General features: G+C 38.9%; 1 protein-coding gene and 1 long non-coding RNA gene across 5 annotated transcripts; one reads left to right on the forward strand and one right to left on the reverse strand.

Annotated features, from left to right (window-relative positions):
- Window positions 1–3,096: 3,096 nt before the first annotated feature.
- LOC145431091 (uncharacterized) lies at window positions 3,097–23,856 on the reverse strand. Of its 4 annotated transcripts, none has more exons than XM_080306425.1 (6): window positions 23,356–23,856; window positions 10,560–12,415; window positions 9,961–10,207; window positions 6,583–6,685; window positions 4,913–5,509; window positions 3,097–4,035 (listed from the first exon to the last, which is right to left on the reverse strand). In XM_080306425.1, exons 4-6 carry the CDS (start codon window positions 6,598–6,600, stop codon window positions 3,310–3,312), a joined length of 1,341 nt encoding a protein of 446 aa, XP_080162551.1. In that variant the 5' UTR covers window positions 6,601–6,685; window positions 9,961–10,207; window positions 10,560–12,415; window positions 23,356–23,856; the 3' UTR covers window positions 3,097–3,309. The 4 variants fall into 4 exon arrangements, with proteins under 4 accessions (XP_080162551.1, XP_080162550.1, XP_080162553.1 ...); XM_080306424.1 differs by having other exon boundaries at window positions 8,117–10,207; XM_080306427.1 differs by lacking the exon at window positions 9,961–10,207 and having other exon boundaries at window positions 12,298–12,415.
- Window positions 3,952–8,177, forward strand: LOC145431093 (uncharacterized). The gene is made up of 2 exons (XR_013911449.1): window positions 3,952–4,058; window positions 8,032–8,177. It is a non-coding gene; the product is annotated as an uncharacterized LOC145431093 (long non-coding RNA).
- Window positions 23,857–23,865: the final 9 nt, after the last annotated feature.

Here is a 23,865-nt window from a genome sequence, read left to right on the forward strand (position 1 = left end):
CAAAGATTTTTAAATGACTTTTCATGTTTTGGGCTGAAATTGTATCGAAACAGGATCGGATTATAATAGTTGGTGATTTTAATATTCATGTCTGTTGCCCTGATGGACTGCTTGCTCAGGAGTTTTTAAATCTTATTCAGTGTTTTGACCTTGTACAGTTTGTAGAAGGCCCTACACACCAGCAGGAGCAGACTCTTGACCTGGTGTTATCATATGGTTTATCTGTTTTATATTTGGAAATGTGGGATTCAGTGTTCTCTCATCACAAACCTGTTTTATTTGACATTTCTCTTGTGCATGAGTTTAAAGCTCGCGCTCCACCCCGCCGCTGCTGTCTTCTCCTCCACTTTTATAAAGAAAATCTTTACCGATCCCGAGATTACTTATTGGGCCCACCCCAGATGAGCTGCTTTTGCAGTTCCAGGAAACCTGTACTCAGACCCTAAACACTGTGAACCCATTAAAAACCAGGCTCTCAAAATGTGTTCCTCAGCCCTGGTTAAATGAATCCACCCGAGCAGTCAGGCGTCAGTGTAGGAGAGCAGAGTGAAAGTGGAAGAAAGACAAATTGCAGGTTTCTTTTGAAATGTTAAAAGAATGTTGGAAATTTGATCAGAATACAGTGAAAATGAGAGAAACAGATATTTTTCTCAGATCATTGTGTTAAATTGTCATAATCGCCGTGTTCTCTTTAACACTATCAGCTCTACTCTAAACAACCCTGAAGCCTCTGCTGACACATGTCATCAGTTCCTTTATTTCTTTGTAAACAAGGTCGAGTCTGTCAGGTCAGCAACAGTACTTCCTACAAATGACCCATCAGTGTTTATTCTCTGCTCAGCTGTTTTACATTCGTTTGAGCCTGTTTCATTCACAGTTCTTAATGAGCTGGTTAGACAAATGAAACCCTCTGATTCTCCTGCGGATGTTATCCCTGCATGGCTCTTTAAAGAGGTTTTTCCCTCGATTGGAACTTCAGTCCTTGCCGTTATAAATAGCAGTATGACTTCTAGTGTGGTTCGCGATGGTTTTAAACATGCAATTGTACATCCTTTATTTAAAAAAACTGGCCTTGAACCCTCAGTTTTCTCAAATTATAGACCGATCTCAAAACTCCCAGAACATAGTATTTACCCAATTCAATACAATTTTGATACTAATGGTATTATGGAGGTTTTTTAGTCTGGTGTTAAACATTTACATTCCACTGAAACAGCACTCTCACAGGTTTTTAATGACGTTCTTATAGAAAATGAAATGATTTTTGAACTAAAGTGGACGATAGAAGATTGAAAAATGCTGCCTGGTCTGATGGGTCTCAATTTCTGCAACACTCAGATTTTAGTGTCAGAATTTGTCTTAAACAACAAAAGCATGGATCCATCCTGCCTTGTATCAGGAAACGCTGATAAATTGAGCAAGTGAAACCACAACTTTAAAAGATTATTCTCCAAAATGAATCTTTTTGACAGCTTAACCCTTAGATGCACACGTGGTATCAAAAATGACCCCACGGCTTGTTTTTCTTCAAAATCTTTAAAATGCAAAGTTGTAATATATTCATATTCCAGGTATTCCTCATAAAATATGTTTGTAACATGAGGCCATTTGCATTTTTATTTATTTTTTCATTAATTTTTAAAAAAATGCAGTTTTTGTATCACTACCCCACTCTTCCACAAGTGGGGTCAAAAATTACCCCAAGCAGTTCCTATGGAATTTTCTATGAAACTTTCATTCTTAGCACCTCTGACTGTCCCACTTACACTTCTGACGGATCAAGAATTAATTTTTACACAGTAACATACACGATTTAAAGTCAGGGCTGCACATAAGTGGTCTTCAGGTGTGCCCTACAAATGATCCAGGACAGATGGGATGAAGAGCCCATCAGAGGCATTGACTCAGAATTTGACATCTCAGATATAGAGGACCCAGACTATTGTCGTCCCCCTCCCCCCGAACAAGACTAGTCAGATACAGAGGAGTCCTCTGAAGAGGAAATGGATATTGAGTCTAACACAATGAGCCCCTCTTACTGCTCTAGCCACAATATTCTGAATTAGTTGGCCAGGGCTTGCACCTGGGTCTAGTACTTTCTCCCCAGTAAATGCATGGAAGATGTTCATGTCTGATAATATAATAGAAGAGGTGCTGACATGCACAAACATGGAGGCACAAAGAGTAGCCACAGACAGGGGAAAAGAGTGGAAAAATGTAATCAAACAAAAGCTCCTGGCCTTCATTTGATTGACCATTTTTGCAGGAAGTGAGAAGAACTGGGATGTACAAGTTGGTGTGTTTTTTGGGAGTCCTCTGCATAACCCATTGTATAAGGCCACTATGTCAATTCAAAGATTTAAAGATATTGACCGTTTCTTGCACTTTGATGACAAGAGGACCAGAGCCTACCGACTGAAAACAAACCACATGGCAGCTTTCCGCTACATATGGGGCCTGTTCCTGGTCAAGTGCAGGCAGAAATCCATCCCTAGTGATTGTGTTACAGTGGCTGAACAACTTGTGCCTTTCAGAGGGAAGACCCAGCTTCTGCAGTATATGCAGAGCAAGCATACAAAAGTGATACAAGCGATAGAAAACTGCAATTTCTTAAAATTAATGAAAAAACAAATAAAAATGCGAAGTGCCTCATGTCACAAACATGTTTTATGAGGAATACCTCAAATATGAGAATGTTACAACTCTTTGTTTTGAAGATTTTGAAGAATAACAACCAAGTTTGTAGCAAAATGCATTATTTCTATTTGGGGTCATTTTTGACCCCACTCATGGAAGAGTGTAGGTACTGGTAGGTTGTGCATCCAAGGGTTAAACAGAAAATCAGAAGTTTTCATACCTACAGCAAGTTTGATAAAAATTTTAAAGATCTTATTTTTCATAACTTTCAGGACAGATTTTTAATAAGCTGCAGGAACCCTGTTCAGTGTGAGTAGAGAACAGCCAAGTCCCCTCCTCTGATAAACCTCCATCTGTGCCACTGAAAACAGATCATCAGACTCTGACTGTAAACATGTTTCCATTTGTCACTTCAGTCTTTACTCTGAAATACAGGAAATGACATCATGGCTCAAAATCTTTGTCATTAAACTTTTTCTTTATTTAACATTTTTTAACATTATTTAACAACTTTATTTAACTTTATTTAACAAAATTAATTCAATAAAAACTTGAGAACAGGGAACTGATTTTTCATTGAACTGTTGAGAAAAAAGAAGGAAAACACTGAACACAAACACCACAGAAGAACAGTTTACAAAGATTCAAATGGAACTACGGGAACATTTTCATTCATAGCTGTCTCATTAGATCTTTACAGCAGAGTCTATCTGAACTCTGTGGAGCAAAACAGAGCGTGTCCGCTCCGACCGGCTCTAAAGGGTTAAGTTGGACCCTGAAACCAGAAGAGGATGTTTCTCTCTCTTCAGATTCACCGTCATCCTGTGATGGGAACGATTTCAGCCCTGCGTGATCGCGCTGATGTTTGCACAAAGCAGATAATGAAGTGAATGTTTTGGCACATTGGTAACAGTGAAACAGTTTATTAGTAACGTGGGATCGTTTGTGTGCAGAGTATGAACTGAGATTTTTGAAGCTCTTGTCACACTGCTCACAGCTGTAGTTTCCTTCCATGTGTGTACGTTCATGCTCGTTACAATTATCTGAACGTGAGAAGCTTTTGTCACAGTGTCTGCACTTGTATGGTTTCTCTCCTGTGTGGACTCGTTTGTGTGTTTTAAGGTGACCTGCAGTGGTGAAGGATGACCCACACTGATCACAGAGGTGCTTTTTGACACCACTGTGAAAGAGTTTGTGTCGTTTTAAGTCACCTGATGTGGGGAAGCTTCTCCCACATTCTTTGCAGTATTTCAGTTTGTCTCCAGTGTGTTTATGTTGATGTATTTTTAGGCCGGCTTGCTGACTGAAAGTTTTTCCACAGATGTCACAACGAAAGTCTTTCCCACCACCACAGCGATGACAGGGTTGAAAAGTGGATCCATCTGTGTCGCTCTGCTTCTAAACAAAGACACAAAGACAGTGTAAGTCAGTCCTTCAACACTTTTATCCTGAACATCGCCTGAAATAAAGAGCATCTCTGCGGACGTCCAATTATATTTTAATTGTTTCAATTAACACACTCAGTTTACTGGGCTACAATAACTACAATACTACCACCATAATACTACAGCAATACTTATTTAATATTACAGTAACATCTGACTTACACTTAAGTACTACCACACTACTGTTTTTAGGGTACCCATGGTAAACTACTGTAACACTGCAATAATACTGATTTAATACTGCATTAATAACACTGTAATTGTGCAGTTATAACACTCAGCTGACTGGGACACAAAAAAACACTATTACCCCCAATGACACTGAAATTATAACATTAAATGGCTATTTTAACACTAAAAGTACTAAAGTTATATGAAAGCAATGATACTACAGCTACAATACTACGAAACATTACATAACGATACAACTTTGTTAACCATATCAGAAGATTACTGAATGGTTTGGTTTTGTACTTAATTTAAGTTTTATATTATTCCATTTACACCTGACAGAGGAATGAGCTGCTGTAAACCAAAGGCCATTTATACACAAATAATAACAACACTATGATATACCATGAAACTGCCTGAAGATTCAATAACAGCATCATATCAGTTTTCAGGACTTTTTAGTTTCATATCAGTTTTCAGGACTTTTTGTTTTTCTTATGATCGTGTAAGCAAAAATCATAACTGAAATTAGAACTTGAATAATGGCTCAGAGCTACTCTTCGGTGCAGTAGAAGTGCTAACATGCTAACACAATTTAATGAGCAGACTTGTTCCAAACAGTCAGACTGAACTTACAAGAATAAAATAAAAATACATACCTCACAGTAACTGCACTTGTAGAGTCTCTTTCTGGTGTGGATCTGTTGGTGTTTTCTCAGGTACTGTGGAGTTTTAAAAGTCTTCTCACACAGGTCACATTGATAAGGTCTCTCCTCAGTGTGGGTAAACATGTGGCTTTGTAAGTGTGTGTCTGTTGTAAAGTATTTGCCACACTGATCACACCAGTACACATCTTCTCCGGTGTGAATGCGTAGGTGTATTTTTCGGCTCCGTAGCTGGCTGAAGGTTTTTCCACAGAAGTCACAGCTGTATGCCTTAATTCCAGAGTGGGTAACTAGATGTCTCTGTAAGCTGATCTTTTGAGTAAAAGCTTTGCCGCACTGATCACAGCTGTAAGTTTTAACTCCACTGTGGATGACTTGGTGTGTTTTTAGGGCTTTCTTCCAGGAAAACGACTTTCCACACAAGTCACAGCTGAACAGTCTCTCTCCAGTGTGGATGAGCTGATGTTGTTTTAGTTCAGACTTCAAAGTAAAATCATTCCCACACTCGTCACAGGTGTATTTTTTCTCTCTCTTTCTTCTGTGAGGTTTGTCGGCCTCCTGAGAGCGCTGACCTCTCGGTCCACGTTGGTCCTGCAGTGACAGAGATACAAACAGAGGCAGTGAGTGAAATGCATTCATTGAACAAACTGAAGCTTCAAACTCCCTCCATTAACACTAGTTTTAAACCTGAAGGTGGAGTGTGGCACCAAACACCTTAAAGGTCTCTTATCCCCACCTACTGGTAGTAGTAACACATTACATCCAACCTGGTGTTAAAGATAATTAATGACTGTAAACACTCTAAAATCATGCCCATCCCTCCTGCTTGTACACAAATATTAATGCTAACACACTCAGAATAGTAATAAATGTTTACCAGGTCTGTACTTTTTTATATTTCCTGTTGCTGATTCTTATTATATAATTCTGTAATTGTCTAATTTATTCAATGATAATGAATCAAATGTAACAGTTACTAGCTTGGTTCAGTGCAGGATGATGTCAGAGTCTGATTGTAACCTGAGGGTTTGTTTTTTTTACTTTTACTCTCTACATTAAAAAAATTATATCTGTATTTTCTACTCCTTACTTTTTCAAAATAGGCTTGTTACTTCTGGTTTAAGGCATTTGAGGAGAGTTATTTCATCACTGCAGGTATCAAAGATCAAATTGATTAGAGCCTAAACAGTAACATGTGAAATCCAATCATGATCATGTACTAATCATGAGAGATGAAAGAGGCAAAACTGTGTGCTTTAGTCAGGGGTTAAATTGGGCCGGTGTTTGTTTTTTGGCACAAAACCTGAACGACTGCAGGTGCTGATAAGGTGCAGTCGCGGTATTTCAACATCTAGCAATACAAAGACAACAAAGAAAAAATGGAGTAATATTTTTTATGTGGCAGCGTTTCTATCAGCTCAACAAACATCAGCAAACACAAAACTCTTTATGTGCATTTTGTCTCAGTGTGATTTAAAGACTGCTGTAAAAATCCTCTGCAGGTTAGTGCAGGATAAGCAGGTAAGTTTACTGTTTACTGCATTGTATTATTACATTATTATTACATTACATTAATATAGCACAAGGTTCAGTTAGTTTAGCATAAAACATATATCGGTACTTCAGCTTTTAATGGAGTATTTCGTAACACTAGTTTCTGTCACCTTCTGTGTTGAGCTCATTGTTTTCTCTGCAGTGGCTGAGCTGAGTCCAAGTAGCTGTTGTTCCTCTGCTGCTCCGTCAGACTCTTCTCCTCCTGCTGATCAGCTGGGACACAAAACAGATCTTTGTTAGACTCCACACTGCACTGAAGTGTCTCATATGTTCATTTGAGAACACAAAGAACAAATATTTAGCTTCCCTGGGTGGGCAACTTGGTTGAAATAAACACAAAAGGTTTGAGCACCGATACCAAATTTAGCAGTATGGCACACCAGTACCAGGAGAGCAATTCCTGTTTAAAGAATGTCCTGGCCAAAAACAAACACAAAACAATCAATGGAGCTGCAAAAACTAGTACAGTGTTTCCAAACCACTGTGCCGTGGGGCACATACGTGTGCCGTGAGAAATGATCAGGTGTGCCATACAAGATTATCCTGTCTGAGTGGGTGTAGAAATCTGAGCCATGATCTGAATAACCCTCATCACTCAGTCCACTCACACTTGGATTCTATACATGGATCAAGTCCACTGCACTACTTTCAAGTATTCTGAAACCTGTCCTCTAATGTGTGCCTTCCTCCTCTTTGTATTTACTCCTCCTCTCTGTCATTTATTCTAGCTGTCTTATTATTTATAATGTTTTCCAAGCACAGTTGGTATGGAGCACCCACAATTTAGCTGAATATGTACAATGAAAATAACAAAAACTATTCTATTGTATTCTATTCTATTTATCTTTGTTCCTCCATTTCAGTTTTGTTTGCAAACATGAAAATTATCTCACCCTCCAAAAAATTATGGAGCTTAAAAAAATCAGCAGTACTTCTAAATGTGATAAAATTAGAGCACAGATCCCCTCTTAGGGGCCGAGGCTGTATTTGTTTTAAAAATGCATCTCTGGTATCTCTGGCCTATCATTATTATTTTGCTAACAGTTAAGCAGACTCACTCGCTGAATACTGATCAGTATATATCAAATAATCTTTGAAATGATTCTAATAACAGGCCTCTCACAATGAGGCCAGTTTTTACAATCACATGCCCTGTGGGCCGACACAACTTTGCCCTGATAAGAAAAAGGCAGCTGTGTTTTAGCCTGGAATACATTTATTTTTATATTTCTCATAAATGTATTTTATTATAGCGCTTTTAATGCCAACATGTCAGAATTTTTGGAATTTAAGTTACCTTAAATGGATGAAGGGTGGCGCTAGCTAGCTTGGTTAGCTAGCTGCATTCAAAAACTGTGCAGGTGCCACAGAGATGCTAACTAGCGCTTAGTAACAAACCAAAAAAATAATAGAAACTCTGATTAGACTAAGCTCATTTTAAAGTTTTCTTCTAATAATAACACTGTTTTCTTCTCTGTGTTTCATTAGCATTTGTTGATATTTTCTTGTAAATTAGTTTATAGCAGCTTGACTTGATGTAGAGGCTTTTTCTTTCACAGGGTTCACAAATAACTGACAACAGAGACCGAGGAGAGCAACAGAAAACTTCACTCAGGAGCTAAACTCAAGATTGACTGAACTCACATCAAAGTTACCTTAGTGCTTCTCTTTAGATGAGCCAGAACAATAAACTAAACACAAACAAGCGGGAACTGTGTGGCTTCTTCTTCTTCTTTTGGGTTTTTCTTTGGCGGTTAAAGCTTTAAGGTGAGTTACCGCCACCTGCTGGACTAGATGGTTAATATCCTAAATGTCATCATTCCTTTTTTATGTCTTAAACTAATTGAGTGTCACTCTTTGTGAGCTAAAACTAGAGATTTAAAAGTATTTTAATAAACAATAAAAACTAAGACAAAATGTTTCAGTGTTTTATTCATTAACATAAACATCAGATGTCTTCAGCTTACCATTAGCTCCATTTCTTTAAGAGGTTTTGCTTCCTGCAGGCCACCACAGTATTCAAGAATGTGTTGTTTTGCCTGATTTAATAAAGGTTACACTGACTCACTTCTCTATCATCAGATCCAAGTGTGACATTAGCTATAATTTCCCAGGAGGGGACTTTGACGACCGTGGCTCAGGGAGTTGGGAAGCGCATCTGCAACCAGAAGGTTGTCCTGGTCGTTGTGTCCTTGGGCAAGACACTTTACCCGTTGCCTCCTGGTGGTGGTCAGAGGGGCCCGGTGGCACCAGTGTCCTGCAGCCTCGCCTCTTTCAGGGTGCCTGTGGCTACAATGTAGCTTGCCTTCACCAGTGGGTGGATGACTAAATGTGTATAAATGCTTTGGGGTCCTTAGGGACTAGTCAAGTTATACAAATACAGGACATTTACCATTTTCATCGACGCACCTGAGCGGAACCCGCAATCACGCCTCGCCTCCTTAACGTATGTGCCATCTATGCTGTTGTGTTGTTGTTGGTATATGTCGGGCTGTGAGCTGAAAAGCTACAGCTGACTGTATGCGTACAGCAATGTGTGTGAAAAGTGGTCAATAAAGAGATGCTGAAAAGCATGTTCATGGAAACATCCTCGGGTCTGCCGTGATATGTTTACAATGGCACTTCTGCTCCTGAACCTCTGTGCACAGCGTCTGCAAATCAGAGCTGAACAAAGTCACTTTCATCTTTATGCAGGACTGTAAACTGTCATCTGTGAGGCGTGAGCGGTGTTTGTTTTTAACATAGTTCACGGTGCTGCTGACATAATGTGGATCTGAAGATCCATAATTGGCCTAGCTGGGGTTGAAAGTCTCGTTTCAGCAAGCATACAGGCTTCCGCGAGTGTGACGCTTATTTTGAACGATGAAAAAGTAATAAAATAAGTTTATTTTTATATTTCAGTGTCACAATAATCTTCCAATTTAGAACTACAAGTTGAAAAAAAGAACTAACATAAGTAAAATACAGTTCAGCTAAATCCTTATACTTTATTTTCCCAAACCACGCGGAGCCGCAGGTTGCCGACCCCTGTTCTAGAGTAATGATTCTTGCTTCAGGTGTGAGAGGTCCCGGGTTCAACTCCCGGACGAGCCCATGTGGTGTTATATAAACTCTATGAACATTAGATCTTACATATTTCTTGGTCAGGTGCCATTTGAACCACATTCAACTCTTTAACAATAAGTCTGCACCTGCTTTGTGGAGGCAACTAATTGATTTGATAAGAACTTTCCAAAAATCTCATCCAATTAATTCTCCTTTACAGATTATATAACTGTCACTTTTTACAATAAGAATTCTCCAACAAACTTTTGGAAGAAAATTATTTTTCTTTCAGTTGTTTTGACCCCAAACTAACCAAATGTAAGGCTTTTTTTCATCAGCACAATAGTTTTCAATTTCACGTTGGTCTATATTCCCCACATCCTGTTATGTCCTTATTCTCTTTGGGAATCACAGATATGAATATAATCAATTGATTAATTAACCATTGAATTCCACTGATGTGTTCATCCACAGCCTCAGGTCTTTGTTACTGTTGGGGGTGCTGGATGACCCGGTTCTTCTGGATCCATCTGTGTCTGCCGCTGGCTCCTGGGGGCCATTATTGCAGCTTCCCACCCTCATCATCAAGTACAATGGCGACAAAGAAACACACATACTCTCTCTCTCCAACAGACACACCACAAGATGATTGCTGGTTTATGTATCTGTGGATCTTCATGTGCAGCAGTTCTTTGTAAAATAACAAAAAAACCAAAAAAAAAAACAATAAATCAGCAGACGTAGTGAGGCGTAGACTGTGACAACACGAGCTTGACACGGGGTCTCATACTGTGATTGTGAATATAGGGGATTGTAGCTCAAGTTAACGTGGAAAGATAGACGTCTAAGGTCTCTAAAACATTTGGATGTTCAGTAGGGATGGGTATTGATAAGATTTTCACGATTCAGATTCAGATTGTAAATGTAAAATAAAATAAATATTCTTCTGTAGCAATAACAAAGTATAACATAAATTATTCTGTAGCAATTACACAAGAATATCCAGTAATGTCCCTGCCTACAATTACACACATTCACTTACCAAAAATCAGGGGCATCTGCTGTGGCAAATGGGTGCAAGGCTTTGACCACAAACTCAGTCACTGCTCGGTGACATTCGTCTATCCTGGCCTGAAAGGAGACGCTACCGGTAGACTGCAGTGAGAACTGCCAGCATCTGAGCCAGCCAGACTCTGTCTGTCTCTCTCATCATGGTCACCTAAATGCACAGTAATGGCAGGTTTTGTAATAAGGCAGATCGCGCTAACATAATATGCACTGTTAGTTGATTATTTACCTGCCGCATTAACGGGAGAGGACGTGTAAACGTTACCGCTGCTGCTGGGTTGAGATTCACGAGTCCGGAGTGGAATTAAAAACACGACATTCATTTAAGGTCATCGCGTGTTTTGTGAGCAAATGCTTTTGCATATTCGTAGTGTTTCCTCCCTTAAATGAAAGATCTACTTGGCAAGTATTGCAAGTTGCCTTGTTGTCATCCGTTCTCGTAAAGTATAATCAAACTTTTTAGCGTTTGAGCCGCCATGTTTCCTGCCAGGTAAATGACGCTCCGCAACGTGGTGACGTCATTCGGGGCGACTGGAATCGATAAGGGAATCGTTTGCAAAAATGGCAAACAATTGAAACAGTGGGAACCGGTTCTCAACAAGAACCAGTTTTTGATACCCATCCCTAATGTTCAATCTCTGAAGAAGGTTTGGAGACATGTAGAAAATTCAGTTTTGAATAGGTGAAACAAATATTTTATTTATAGTTTCTCATACACAAGGCAGATAATATTCTTTATGTATATTATTTTTTACAAATACTGGAAGCTACAACCTGAAATAAAACACATTTTCATTAATTCATCTCTTATTATATAGAAAACTTCGATGATGTTCTGTCTCCCAGTAGGTATTTTGGATCGAACAAACTGTATTTAAAATAGCCAGAGTAGACTGAATTCAAATATTTCTAATCAAACGGTTAAAAATAAAGGGCCAAAAGTTCACCCCAATTGGAGACTGATATGTTGAGCTACATGAAGACAAGAAGATTAAAACTTAATACAAAAAAAGCTGATATACATTAAAATATTTGTAATTAAAGGAACATTAGCTGCTGTCAAGGCTCTAATTTGCTCCTTCAAAACTTGTGTTGTCAACTCTGGAGTTGTTTACATTCATACCAGTGTTTAAAACAACAGGGTTGAATTCATAATGTCCGTTGCCTGGTGGCATCGACCAGCCAAACATCTGGTATATGAATTTGTTAAAACTCAGTAATCTGGTGCAGTGTCTACACCTGCCAACTACAAAGAAGCATGAAGCCTGTCATGAAGTCAAGCTTCTTGTTCAAAGCCTTTACATGCTTCCTCCAGGACACTGATATGGTTAGCAGATGTAGTTCAGAGGAAAGAAAAGAATTCCTACAAGGTCAGTAGATCTGTAACACAGTCTGGATTTCTTTAGGATGGAAACATTACTTTTCAGAGACACGGAGCTCAGAGAAAACTACAAAAGTGGGTTGTCCATACCAAAATAATCTAGATGGATAAACTGCACCAAAGGCAAGAGGAGAAAATAAAGCTTCACAGACTAAAAAAGACAAAACTGGTTTAAGCATCTCTGCTGGAGCAGGTGGTTTGTTGCTGAGGATTCGAAGCATCTGTTTGAACCATCCTGTTTTGCAGCATCAACAACCACATTGATGTCAGCTCAGTGAGAGTTGAAGACATGATAACCAGTCATGGGTTCATAAACTGCATTAGGATGTACCTGTTCCACTTCACCCACTGAACCCAGGAGAGTAGGCACTGGAAAATCTCTTCTCCTGACCAGAGTCTGTGACTGTAGAGCAGCTCTTGGTGAGGGTGTGTGCCTTACTTGTGAGGTGCTGTGGAGAGAAACAAAGAAATTGACCAAAAAAAAAGTAGGCTTTAAGAAAACAACCCTCCCAAAACCAATGTGAATATAGACTGCTCCAAAAAAAAAAAAAAAAAAAAAAAAAAAAAAAAGGTAACACAAAAAGATGAGACCCCAGATGTGAATTATTAAAATGTTCTTTTTAAATACTTTGTTCTTTACATAGAACAACAAAATCACAAAAAATCATCAATGGAAAGAGACATCAGTGTAATGTTTTAAGAGTTTCTATCAGGTCTTTGCAGGGAGAGCTGAAGCTCTTTTAAAGACCTGTTGGTCAGTCTCAACACATTCTTGACCAAACCATTGACTGCTGAGGGCCTTTTAAACTGAGGTCAGAGTGAGTGCAATGTTCAGGCAATCTGAGTCCACGAGGGCCAGTGTCCCTGCAGGTTTTAGATCTCACCTTGGGTCAACACACCTGAATCTCATGATTAGTTCGTTACCAGGCCTCTGGAGAACTTCAGGACATGTTGAGGAGCTAATTTAGCCATTTAAATCAGCTGTGTTGGTTCAAGGACACATCTAAAACCTGCAGGGACACCGGGTGGACTGAGATTGTCCACCCCTGCTCTGCACCCAACCATCTGCTTCATGCTTCCCAACAGCTTAAACCAGTTTCTTCAAACTGGACTCCCTGTTCAACTGTGGAGGGAGAAAGCAGTGTCATGATTTCAGTACAAACAAAATCATCTGTGCCCACGCTTATTCAATCCTACTGCAGACAAACAGCTAGTGATGGCCCGCTTGAACCTGACGCTCCGGTGCGTGTGTCAAAAAAAAAAATCAACACACTGCTTCAGAAGCACTGTGTCGAAGCTTGATTCGTTTGGCCAGAGTCACGTGATCAGTGACGCTCGAAGCTTCATTTAGAACCTAACTGCTTCGGTATCTGATTCAATGGTTTATAAGGAAGCGAATCATTCGCGGGATTTGTGGAGTGTTTTGATGGTGACAGATAGCAAACCACTGATATTTTTACTGAGAGATTTGGAGCCAGCGAGGAATAGAGGAGTTTCTGTTGTGTGGGAGTGTTTTGAGTTGATTTTGATCAATCGGGTGGGTTTTCCAGCTTTGTGTTCTTGTTGTTTGCTTTTGTTTTGTGCGTGTTTGTTTTATCTGACAACAGGAAAAACTTAAAATGTCAAAATCTGCTTTTCATAATATAAATATCATTAAATAACTTTAGAAAGACTTCTATTTGACTCTTTATATTTAATGTTATAAAAATATATATTTTATGTTTTAAATAATCTTAAACTGTTAGTCTGCAAAATGTGCAGCAATTTAATTTATTTATTCTCTTTAGCTGATAGTTTGTGGGGCCCAGTTAGACTGTATAACATTCTTTAAATCGTTATCAATAAAAGAAAACTAAAGGAAACACATCTAAAGCAAAGCACGCAAGAGAACCAAAAACTCAGCAATCCTCTCTGCTCCAACTGACACTGCATGAACAGGTGCCTAAAATAAGCAATCAATACCACCCAAATCACATGACCCACCACAAACTATCACAAAATACTTTCAATACAAACCTCTTAAACATAACCATCAAAAACCACACAGTTAACAACAGCATGCAATCTGTATATTAAGTTAAGGCTTACTGGGCTTAAGCCCGGGTTGTTTTTTCAGAAGCCCGGGGTCTTTTGGAGTGTAATTTTTTCATAGTTAGATGCCTGGCTGACAACTGTATAAAACAAAACTACACACAATATTCGAAGCACATAGTGCACACTGTGGGAATTCACAACTGTGCGTAAATCCCCCCCCTAATATTGGTATGATCCGAGCTCAGGCACTAAGCACTGAGCGAGGGGGCGGGGCAGCTGCTGCCTGCGAGTGCGCTGTTGGAGAAACGGAGCCAGGCAGACACAGTGTTGCCAACTTAGCGACTTTGTCGCTATATTTAGCGAGTTTTCAGACCCCTTAGCGACTTTATTTCTAAAAAAAAGTCGCTTAAAAAAGACGTGAAAGCGCGTATCGCTTTTACTCTCAACAAGCAGCGGGTGCTGTAACACAGTCAGTTCTTCTTTTACTCTTTTACTCTTATGCTGTTTTGTGGATCACAAGGTTTAAAACTACTTATAAACACACACACAATGTAACTCCACCAGAGGGCCTATTTCGGGTCACTTTTGCCGGTCCAAGCCCGGGTAAAGGAGCAGGGTTGGAATTGTGACATTAAAAAAAACAATAATTGCTAAAAGAAATTTAATTTGTAGTTCTAAATAAACTCTAAATGCATTTAGGACGTTTTTTACTCACTTTATGTCTCTTCCACGATGTTATTTCTCTCTCCAACAACATAGGTTACAATTAGATTAGCATGACCAATTATGCAAATTAGGCGATGACGTCATTTAGCGACTTCTAGCGACTTTTAGGACAACCAATAGCAATTTTCCTTACTGAGGAGTTGGCAACACTGGGCAGACAGAGGAGAACTGAAGTTTGACCAGGTACCAAAGCAAATCATTCCTACTGTACAAATAATGTAAATATGACGGTGCATCACGAAAGATTGATATCAAACTGATCACGTGACCCATATTACGTTACTTGCTCTTCAAGTGAATCAACAAATGGCGAAATGAAAAGCCGAACAACAACAATGCTGTTTCTTTAGAGAGTCTTAGCTTACATGTGTGTTTATTTCATATTTTCAGTTGTTACCCTCCACGGCTAAATAAATCTGTTTCAGTAATGTACTGATATACAAGAATGGACATAAGGGGCTTCTTTCAAAGAAAAAACTCTGGTAGATGTTATTTTATATATTATGCTTTGTATGTTGTTCAGTATATTTCTATGCAAGACAAGAGGAACTTCAATACACAGCAGTATATTCACAGTTTAAACCAGATATTTACATACACTTTATGGAAAACACAAGAACATTTTTTTACTGTTAAACATCAATTTAAAGTAAACTTGTTTTGTTTTGGATAAATAAATATTGAAATATCTTTTGAATTAGTTAAACGTCAGAATAAAGAGAGACAGAGCTGTCTATTTTTTATCACTTTCATCAAATTTAGGAGTACATATACACTAAGTTTATTGTTAATTAATAAGAAAACTCCAGATGTTTCCATTCTGAGCTGAAGAAGCTTCTGATAGGTTAGTAGAGTCCATGTGAGTAAACTGGTGGCACAGCTGTGGATGCATATAAGGCAAAACACAGAGCCTGTTTCTTTTAAATGGGAAAATCAAGAGATGTCAACCAAAACACCACGAAGAGAACTGGAGCTCCGTAAGTGTGGCTCAATTTTGAATACAATTTGGTGCCATTTGCAATTAAGAAATACAGATAGTTTCTCTCTTTACTCTTAAAGTTAACAAATATGTTTTTATATTTATCAATTAAAAAAAATAAACATTTAGTCTGATTTGATGTTACAATTAAAAAAAGTGTTTGTGTTTTTATCTGAAGAGTGTGTAAATATCTGGTTTCAACTCTATATTTGATGATGTTGGTGTTTGGCTTGATTGTCAGCATAAAGAGGGAGAGAGAGGAACAGAGAGGGAACAAGAGCTATGGAACGCCAGGACTGCCATAATGAATTAATTAAATACACCATTAAATAATTAATTAAATGTGGCAATAATTAATTAAAATTGGAATTAATTAGTTAAATAAATAGGTATGACACATGTAATTAATTAATTATTGACACATTTAATTATTTATTTAATGATATATTTAATTAATTATTTATGTATTTCACATTTTAATTAAGTATTGACACATTTCATTAATTATTTAATGATATATTTATTTATTTCATTTTGGCAGTCCTGGCACCTGGCTCTCATCTTGAATTAATTTTATCTGTCAGCCTCACCCATCAAACTCAGGGGGCGGGGTTAATTAGTTTTAAAATACCCCGTTTTTCTGTCACCAACTACACTTTTAACAGTGTTTTAGCCGCGAATGTCGCACCGTAATCTTCACATGTCTGGTCAGGTTGTCAATATAGAACATGTTTGCAAAAGTGCTCAGATGTTTTCAGAGATTTCACTAGCTCTGCTAACAATTAGCATGCCGAGTGCACCGAGGGGGTTACGTTAACCGGTTTGTTTACATATTCCACTCTCCGTGTTCCACATGTTGCATTCGCGGATTCTCATTTTCACCGAACGAACGTCTCTTTCCGCCTGGTCTTGTGTCTCTGTGCTTCTGTAACATAAAGAACGAGCTGACATTTTTCTCACGAAACCAGCGATCAGCTCAACAGACCCTCAGTTTACCTGCATGCATCCTCCTCCTCATCTGTCAGCTGTTTAACACCTGCTGCTAATTCAAGAAACATGCCTACGTTACCTGGTGATAGTCACAGTTTAACTGGGCAGCCGGTGCTCGATATAACACAATGTCAGCGCATTTTTCTGCACAAGATAAGGAAATATAGTGTTTTCCCCGAGCGCAGAGCTGCTGGAGCTTGTTTCCTTACAGAGCACTTTATAGGCGAACCAGCTTCATCAGCGGCTGATGTCCAATCACCGGCACACAGCTTTGAAACCTCGCCTGAGTTTTAGCTCTCAGTGGTTAAACGCTGGACTTAATTCACTCAGGTTCTGTCAGTCGGGTCACGTTTACTTCGCTGTTTTATTTACAACTGAGCAAATCGGTTTGGCTGAGGTTAAAGTTACGTTTCATAACTGCATAGTTTCACAGACGTTTAATGGTTCACTGGCACATGTGTTAGACTGAACTATTCGCTTTTCTTTATCTGGTGTGTTTTGGATTTAACAGTGAATCTTGAAAGTAAACTAACTTTTAAAATGTTTTAAAGAAAGAGAAGAGAAGGCGCATTTCCACCGAGAGGAGTTTGCAACAGCGTGTTCATCATGAAGACTGCAACCTGGACAGAAATATTATATCATCTGTTTTTTAATAGTTATTCAACTGTATTCTAAGCACCAGCTGCCTGTTAGAATATTTCGAGTTTACTTAAATAAAAATAAATGAAGTTAACATATAATTTGTGATTTTTTTTTTCTCTTTTTTTTCTTTTTCGGTCATGTTATGTTTAACTGTCAAAGGCTTGTTACAAACTATGAAACACGTGCAGACTTCTGGATGTTTTGTTCTTTATGCTGTAGATTTTCACGTCTCTGGAATAGTTGGCAGTAATAAGGATGATTTTCTGTAAAATCATATTGATATGATCCGTGACATATTCGTAGATGACCGTTAGATTAGTCAGCTGGGAAACTCTGTGTTAACTCATGGAGCTGAAGATATCGTGGATATGCTGACCTCACTCCGTGGTGTACAGGGCTGTTTACCCTCATGATTAATATACACAATAAAAATATTAGCCGAACATCATGAAGTCTGTATGTGTTTCATAGTGTCGAACAACCTTTGTACAGTTAAAGCCAGCAGTTACTACATGACGGAAACACCAACGTTATCTCTTTTATGCGTTTATACGCAGGTCACGCTGATTACTGAACAAAAACCCAAAGATCAGCTGTTAATCGAATTTATTTGCTTTCTCTCCTCCTTAAACATGTTTTTAATGTTAGTTATAATTCAGAATAGAGCAGGGCGATATGGCCAAAAATATTTATCACGATATATATTTGAAAATTTGCGATAACGATATAACTGACGATATAATTGGTGCGAGACAAAATACAACTCCACAACATTACTAGCGCAAAAAGACAACCTTCCATTTATTTTCACTTAAACAAGAAGCTGGTTTTTATGTACATTAAAGCTTTATAAAAATGTAACAGTGCAAATGCAAATTCCTTGCTGAAAGTTTAACCAAAAGGCATTTCCAGTAGAAATGGGCTGACATATCCTGAGCATAACCATGTATAATATCCACTGAAGTTAAAAAGAGGTGCTTTGCAACATTAAACTGCAGTGTGCAGTACGTATTTTTCGGACCATAAGGTGCACGGGATTATAAGGCACATTAAGTGAAACAAAGCAGTCAGATAAATCAAACTTTATTAAACTCATTCTTCTTGCTTCCTCCACTTCTGTACCATTGATTCATTAATGTTGAATTCTCTGGCAGCTGCTCTATTCCCATGTTGTTGCAGTATATTAATGACTAACCTCGTATTGTGGATGGATTATCTCAGTTGTTCTCCTGACTGAAGTTTGGTGTTTACAGCATCCTGCCATGCGATTGCATTTGTCTCTAACTATCAGGAACGTTAACTTTTATAAGTGGGAAAGTGTTAGTGTTCGTCCTCCAGCTTCACTGTTTGTTATGCTAACATAGCTGTGTCACTAGCGATCACGTAGCACATCATTATATACCAGCTAGCCCAACTTCAGTAACCCTACAAACGTCACTGCTGTTTAGTTTCCTGTCTTCATTTATGTTGCAAGTGATAGCAGAGCTGTACGTTTGAATTTTTTCAGAAATCTCTCAGTCAGAACATGCTATATCATGCTTGGGTAACTAGCGAAACTAGCGAGCTAACTTCCGCTAGCTTCCTGCTAACTTCTAACTCCGTTAAATGTAATAAATTTAGTTTTCATGGATGCCTGGAAGTTAAACTTCATAGTTACACCTGGTAAAGCAGCAATGCTGATCGTTTTATTAAAGATGAAAGAATTTAGACAGTTTTTAACTCTCAGTGATGCTGCAGTGTTCGTTTGACCTGAAGTATACGGAGTTTAGGACCCAGATTACTCCCAGATTTAAGAGCATCTTAGTCCGACAAATACGACAATAACGACGGCCACTTGCATCTTCTGCAAAAAAATGTGCTTTGCCATGTATCTGACGGACAAACACCAAACCAGTTCCACATCACTGAAGTTGCACCATTTTTACAAACCAAATCTTGTTTCAGTCAACAATCGGCCATGTGCGTATGAAACAAAGGCACTGGGCATGCGCGTTTTACTCTTATTCTATCGCAATATTTCATTTTCCTATCGTTGCCTAACATTATACCGGTATTATCGTGAACGGTATAATATGGCCCAGCCCTAATTCAGAATTGGCGACTGAAACACGTAGGACACATAAGAACATCAGGAAATAAAACACCGATAAATATAACCTCAGTAAAAGAAGTCAGTGTCAGCGGGGGTTATTACAGCTGTGTACCGGGGCCTGAGCTTTGTCGGTGGTAATAACAGCTCGATTGCTTGCGAGGCGAACGGGTCTATCCACGCTTTGCCGTGAGACTGGGCAAACATCTCCGAAATCGTTGACAAACCGACCAGACACATGAAGATTAAACCACTACATTCTCGGCTAAAAAGATATTAAAACGGTATTTGGTGACACACAAACAGGGTTTTTCAAAGTTCAGTTCTGTTAGTTTCCACATGCCGGTTGTTGTGTGCTAAAAAACAATGGCCACCAGGCCAAAGCAATGGTTTTGACTCAATCAGCGTTAGCCCCGCCCCCTGAGTTTGATGGGTGAGGTTGACAGATAAAATTATTTCATGGTGAGACCTGAAGGTGTCAACTGTGCAATAATTAATTAAAATGTGAAATAAAGAAATAATTAATTAAATGTGTCAATAATTAATTAACCCTTTAAGACCTACCATAGAACCAAGTCCGGCAGAGCTTATATTATATTTTTCATGCTGTGGAGCCATTTTTGGGAGCATTTCAAGTTGCTATACATCAATACAACAATTATAGCCCAGATTTTAATAATATGTATTCATTAAGTGCATAGTAATTACATAAATTGCAAAAAAGTGCAATAAACTACAAAAAAATTGAAAATCGTTTTTGTTTTTTTAACATATATTTCTAGTTAGAGAAATTTAAGAGGCTTATCCCTCAAAACTGTAAATACAAAAAAGTTGCACAAAATAGTTTCCTACCACAGGAAATTTATTTTGAGTGTCTTCGTAGTATTATTTTTGAAATACACCAATTTTCATATACTGCAGGAAAAACTAAAATAAATATTATAATGCAAATTTGCAAAAAAGCAGCATATGCATCAAAATAAACTATTTCCAGCAGTGCAATATGAGTCCTAAGCATCCCAGAAACGACACAGAAAGTCATAAAGTCAAAGATAACTTTTAAAAATACCAGTATAGGCCCTGAGGCCCTGATGGTAAAAAAAACTACATACAAATGACGTCACTCCCGGTTTCGGGCAGGTAATGGCGGACATGCAAAAGTTCGCGCTGACGTCTATTCCAACGTAAGAAGTGTTACAAACAGCTGATCGGATTGGCAAAGCGTTTTTCTGGAATATTATGTTTTTGTTGCTGTAAGTGCTTTTTATGCAGTTTTTGCAAAGCTTTATGTGGAAGGAAACCGTGACCTAGGACAAGCTGATGGCATAAGATGTAAGTACAACTCCTCCGGTTTCATATGCAAAAAAAATTATTGCGCTAGCTTACGTGGTTGCAGTGCTACCGGGATTTAAAAATAGTTACGCAAAACAGAGCGTGCCCGCTCCGACCGGCTCTAAAGGGTTAAATGTGTCAATAATTAATTAAATGTGTCAATAATTAATTAATTACATGTGTCATAAATATTTATGTAATTAATTATTTCCGATTTTAATTAATTATTGCCACATTTAATCAATTTTTTAATGGTGTATTTAATTAATTCATTATGGCAGTCCTGGCGTTCCATACCTAACAGCCTCCACATGTTCTCACTGTAATTTCCCCTCATGAATGAATTTATGCTGCACTAATCTGAATGTTTGCAGGGAAATCAAACACATTTCACACGCAGTACTCAAGCTGACTTCCCTTTGTTTGAATGATGACTTGTACGCGCTGACTCCACAGACAAGGTACGAAAATATGTCAGGCTACGTCAATAGCAGTTGGTCTTCAGGGTTTCTACACCACAGCCGTATTTCATACGGGTCCACATTTCCAATGCACACTATTTTCTGCAAGTACCGCTGCTTTGCCTCTGCACGCAATCAGTGTCTATACAGTTCATTCTCTTTTGAGCTGCTTTTAAGCATCTTTCTTGTAGTCGTCGTTCCAACACAGTGTGTTTGTTTTGATTCGTAGACCCCGAAAATGGCGCTGCACTCCCACAATGCATTGCGGCGTGACGTCAACTCCAAAGCCCTATACAGTTTGAAGCTGGAGGATCTCTATATTAATATCCGATAGCAGCTAGGTCCCCTAACTTTCAGTAGCTGTTGAAAGGATAAAGTTGTGGTATATCAGTGGTTAGAAATACCATTATTACTTTAGGATTAGCTTAACACAAAGTCAGGGCTGACCCGGGACCATTGCTGTGAGTCACAGTGCGCAGCATAAAAGTCCTTTCACATCGGACGCAGGATGTGCTGCTAATGCTAACTGCTAACTAAAAGCAAAGGATCCAGAATTTGTTACGCTGGCTGCTGGGCTCTGTGGGTTTTTGCAGCAGCTCTACCTGTACTAGATGCACCTGCTCCTTGTCTTTTCTATCTCTGACTTTATGTCCTCTACAAGAGTTTGTTTTTTTTGCTAGTTCTTCAAATGTTCAATAAAAACATCTATGCTAATTCATAACGAAGAAAGCTTTGTAATGAAGACTGTCATTTCCAAAACACTGCCCGCCCCCACCCCGCGGTCCGCAGCGCTGTTGAAAAGGCTGTGGAAGTCCCTGTATTAAACACGTAGACCTGTGACACAAAAATCACCAAACTCGGACGACCACAGACTGTTTTCCTTCATGGTGATGAAGGAAAATGCTGGGTTGGCATGTAAAAGGGCATTTATTCCCTTCAAAGAACTGCAGTTCAAAAAAGCGCCCATGCGACAGCCAAACCCATCTGTTCTCTGATTGGATTGTTACATTTGTGATTGACATGACATTGACCAATCAGATGAAAGGAAGAAAAATAGGGTCAAAATTCGTACTTGTAACTTGCAGGGTTTTTTTTGGCTAAGTCCACACACAAATCTTTTTAACACATACAAATCTTTTTTACGCGCACACAAATCTTTTTTACGCACACACAATTTTTTTTATTTTTTTTTTTTACAAGTACAAAACCGATTTACAAGTACAAAATTTTTATGACCACATTTTGAGCCCATACAGCACTTAGCAGCTAATTACTGAAATGAACTCACTCCATGTTTGCATCAATTAACGCAGTATTAGATCACCCAAAGAACTTTCCACTCACATAGAGCATTTTTCCAAATGCATCCTTATGTTAATTTGACCTGCAGGTGTTCAGTTGCACCTCTGTGTAAACCCCCACAGCAGCTTTTAGAGGCCAAAACAAGGTGTTCATACTCGGACAAAGTATTAAAAAAATTATGACACCGACTATCACGATGACTGCTGACCACTCGTTTTGTTTTTTATTAATTTTATTAAATGAAAAAGTTTGAAAGTGGCAACTGAAATTAAATAATTTAAATAAATTCTGCATCTTTATTTGTGTGTTTGAAATACATGATGGACTATGACTTCCGGTAATGGCGTTGACTGGGTAGACGTGTTTTAGGTCCGCTCCGCTACACGGCTCAGCATTTACCTAACGAACCTACTTCTTTGAGATTTTGATTCCCAGTTTTGGATGTATTTTGCCTTTGTCGACTACCGAAGATTTAAAGAATGTCAAAGTCAAAGGGCAAACAAGACCGAGACCGAAAAACCTCGACACCTGCGGCGCCTGTAACTGCAGCCGAGATTAGTTTAATGCTCGAGGAGCATAGAGCTGCATTGCTAGCGGACTTCAAGTCATCCTTTCAGGACTTGTCCTCTAAGTTAGACAGTGTGCAGTCTGCAGTGCAGGACCACGGTCAACGCATTAATTCTTTGGAATCGGCATACACTGAATTTGACCAACGTCTGGACCAATTAGAGTTCGAATGCTCTACGCTTCGCAAAGACAACAACTGGCTAAAATCCAAGGTGGCAGACTTGGAAGGTCGCAGCAGAAGGCAGAAAATACGACTTGTGAGACTACCTGAGGACATTGAAGGCCCACACCCGACAGCTTTCTTGTTTCAGCTCCTCGTCGATGTTTTCGGAGCGCAGGTGCTTCCCTCACCGCCCGAGCTGGACAGGGCGCACCGGAGTCCAGCTCCGGTTATTCTGCGACCAAATAAAAGACCTTGTAATCCGTGAAGCTCGTAAGAAAAGCGAGCTCAGCTACAGCGGCCATAGGATCCGGTGTTCTGACAAAACAGCCTTGTCACTGTCACTACCCGATCCGTACCGGAAACCCGATCGGTACCCCGCATGCGCGAAAGGTGTCTTCTTCCGGTCGAAGCGTTTTACGATAGTTACGGGTCAGAGTATCTGTTAAGATGTTAAGAATAATAAGTATCTCTTAACATGTTTCCAATAATAAAGCATTTCAATATAATGTAGACAAAAACGAAAAATAAAAAGATCGTTACGGATCAGGACTCCCCGATCCGTGCCGCGCATGTACAGGGGTTTTCTTCTTCTCTTTGTTTAATGGCAGTTTACT

This window comes from Astatotilapia calliptera, chromosome 9 (assembly GCF_964374335.1).
Source record: "Astatotilapia calliptera chromosome 9, fAstCal68.1, whole genome shotgun sequence".
Lineage (NCBI taxonomy): Eukaryota > Metazoa > Chordata > Actinopteri > Cichliformes > Cichlidae > Astatotilapia > Astatotilapia calliptera.

Excerpts from the sequence above, each read along its gene's own strand:
- LOC145431091 (XM_080306427.1), bottom strand. Across the intron at positions 4,036-4,912 it reads ACAAGTGCAGTTACTGTGAG|AAGCAGAGCGACACAGATGG; the intron begins GTATGTATTTTT and ends GTCTTTGTTTAG.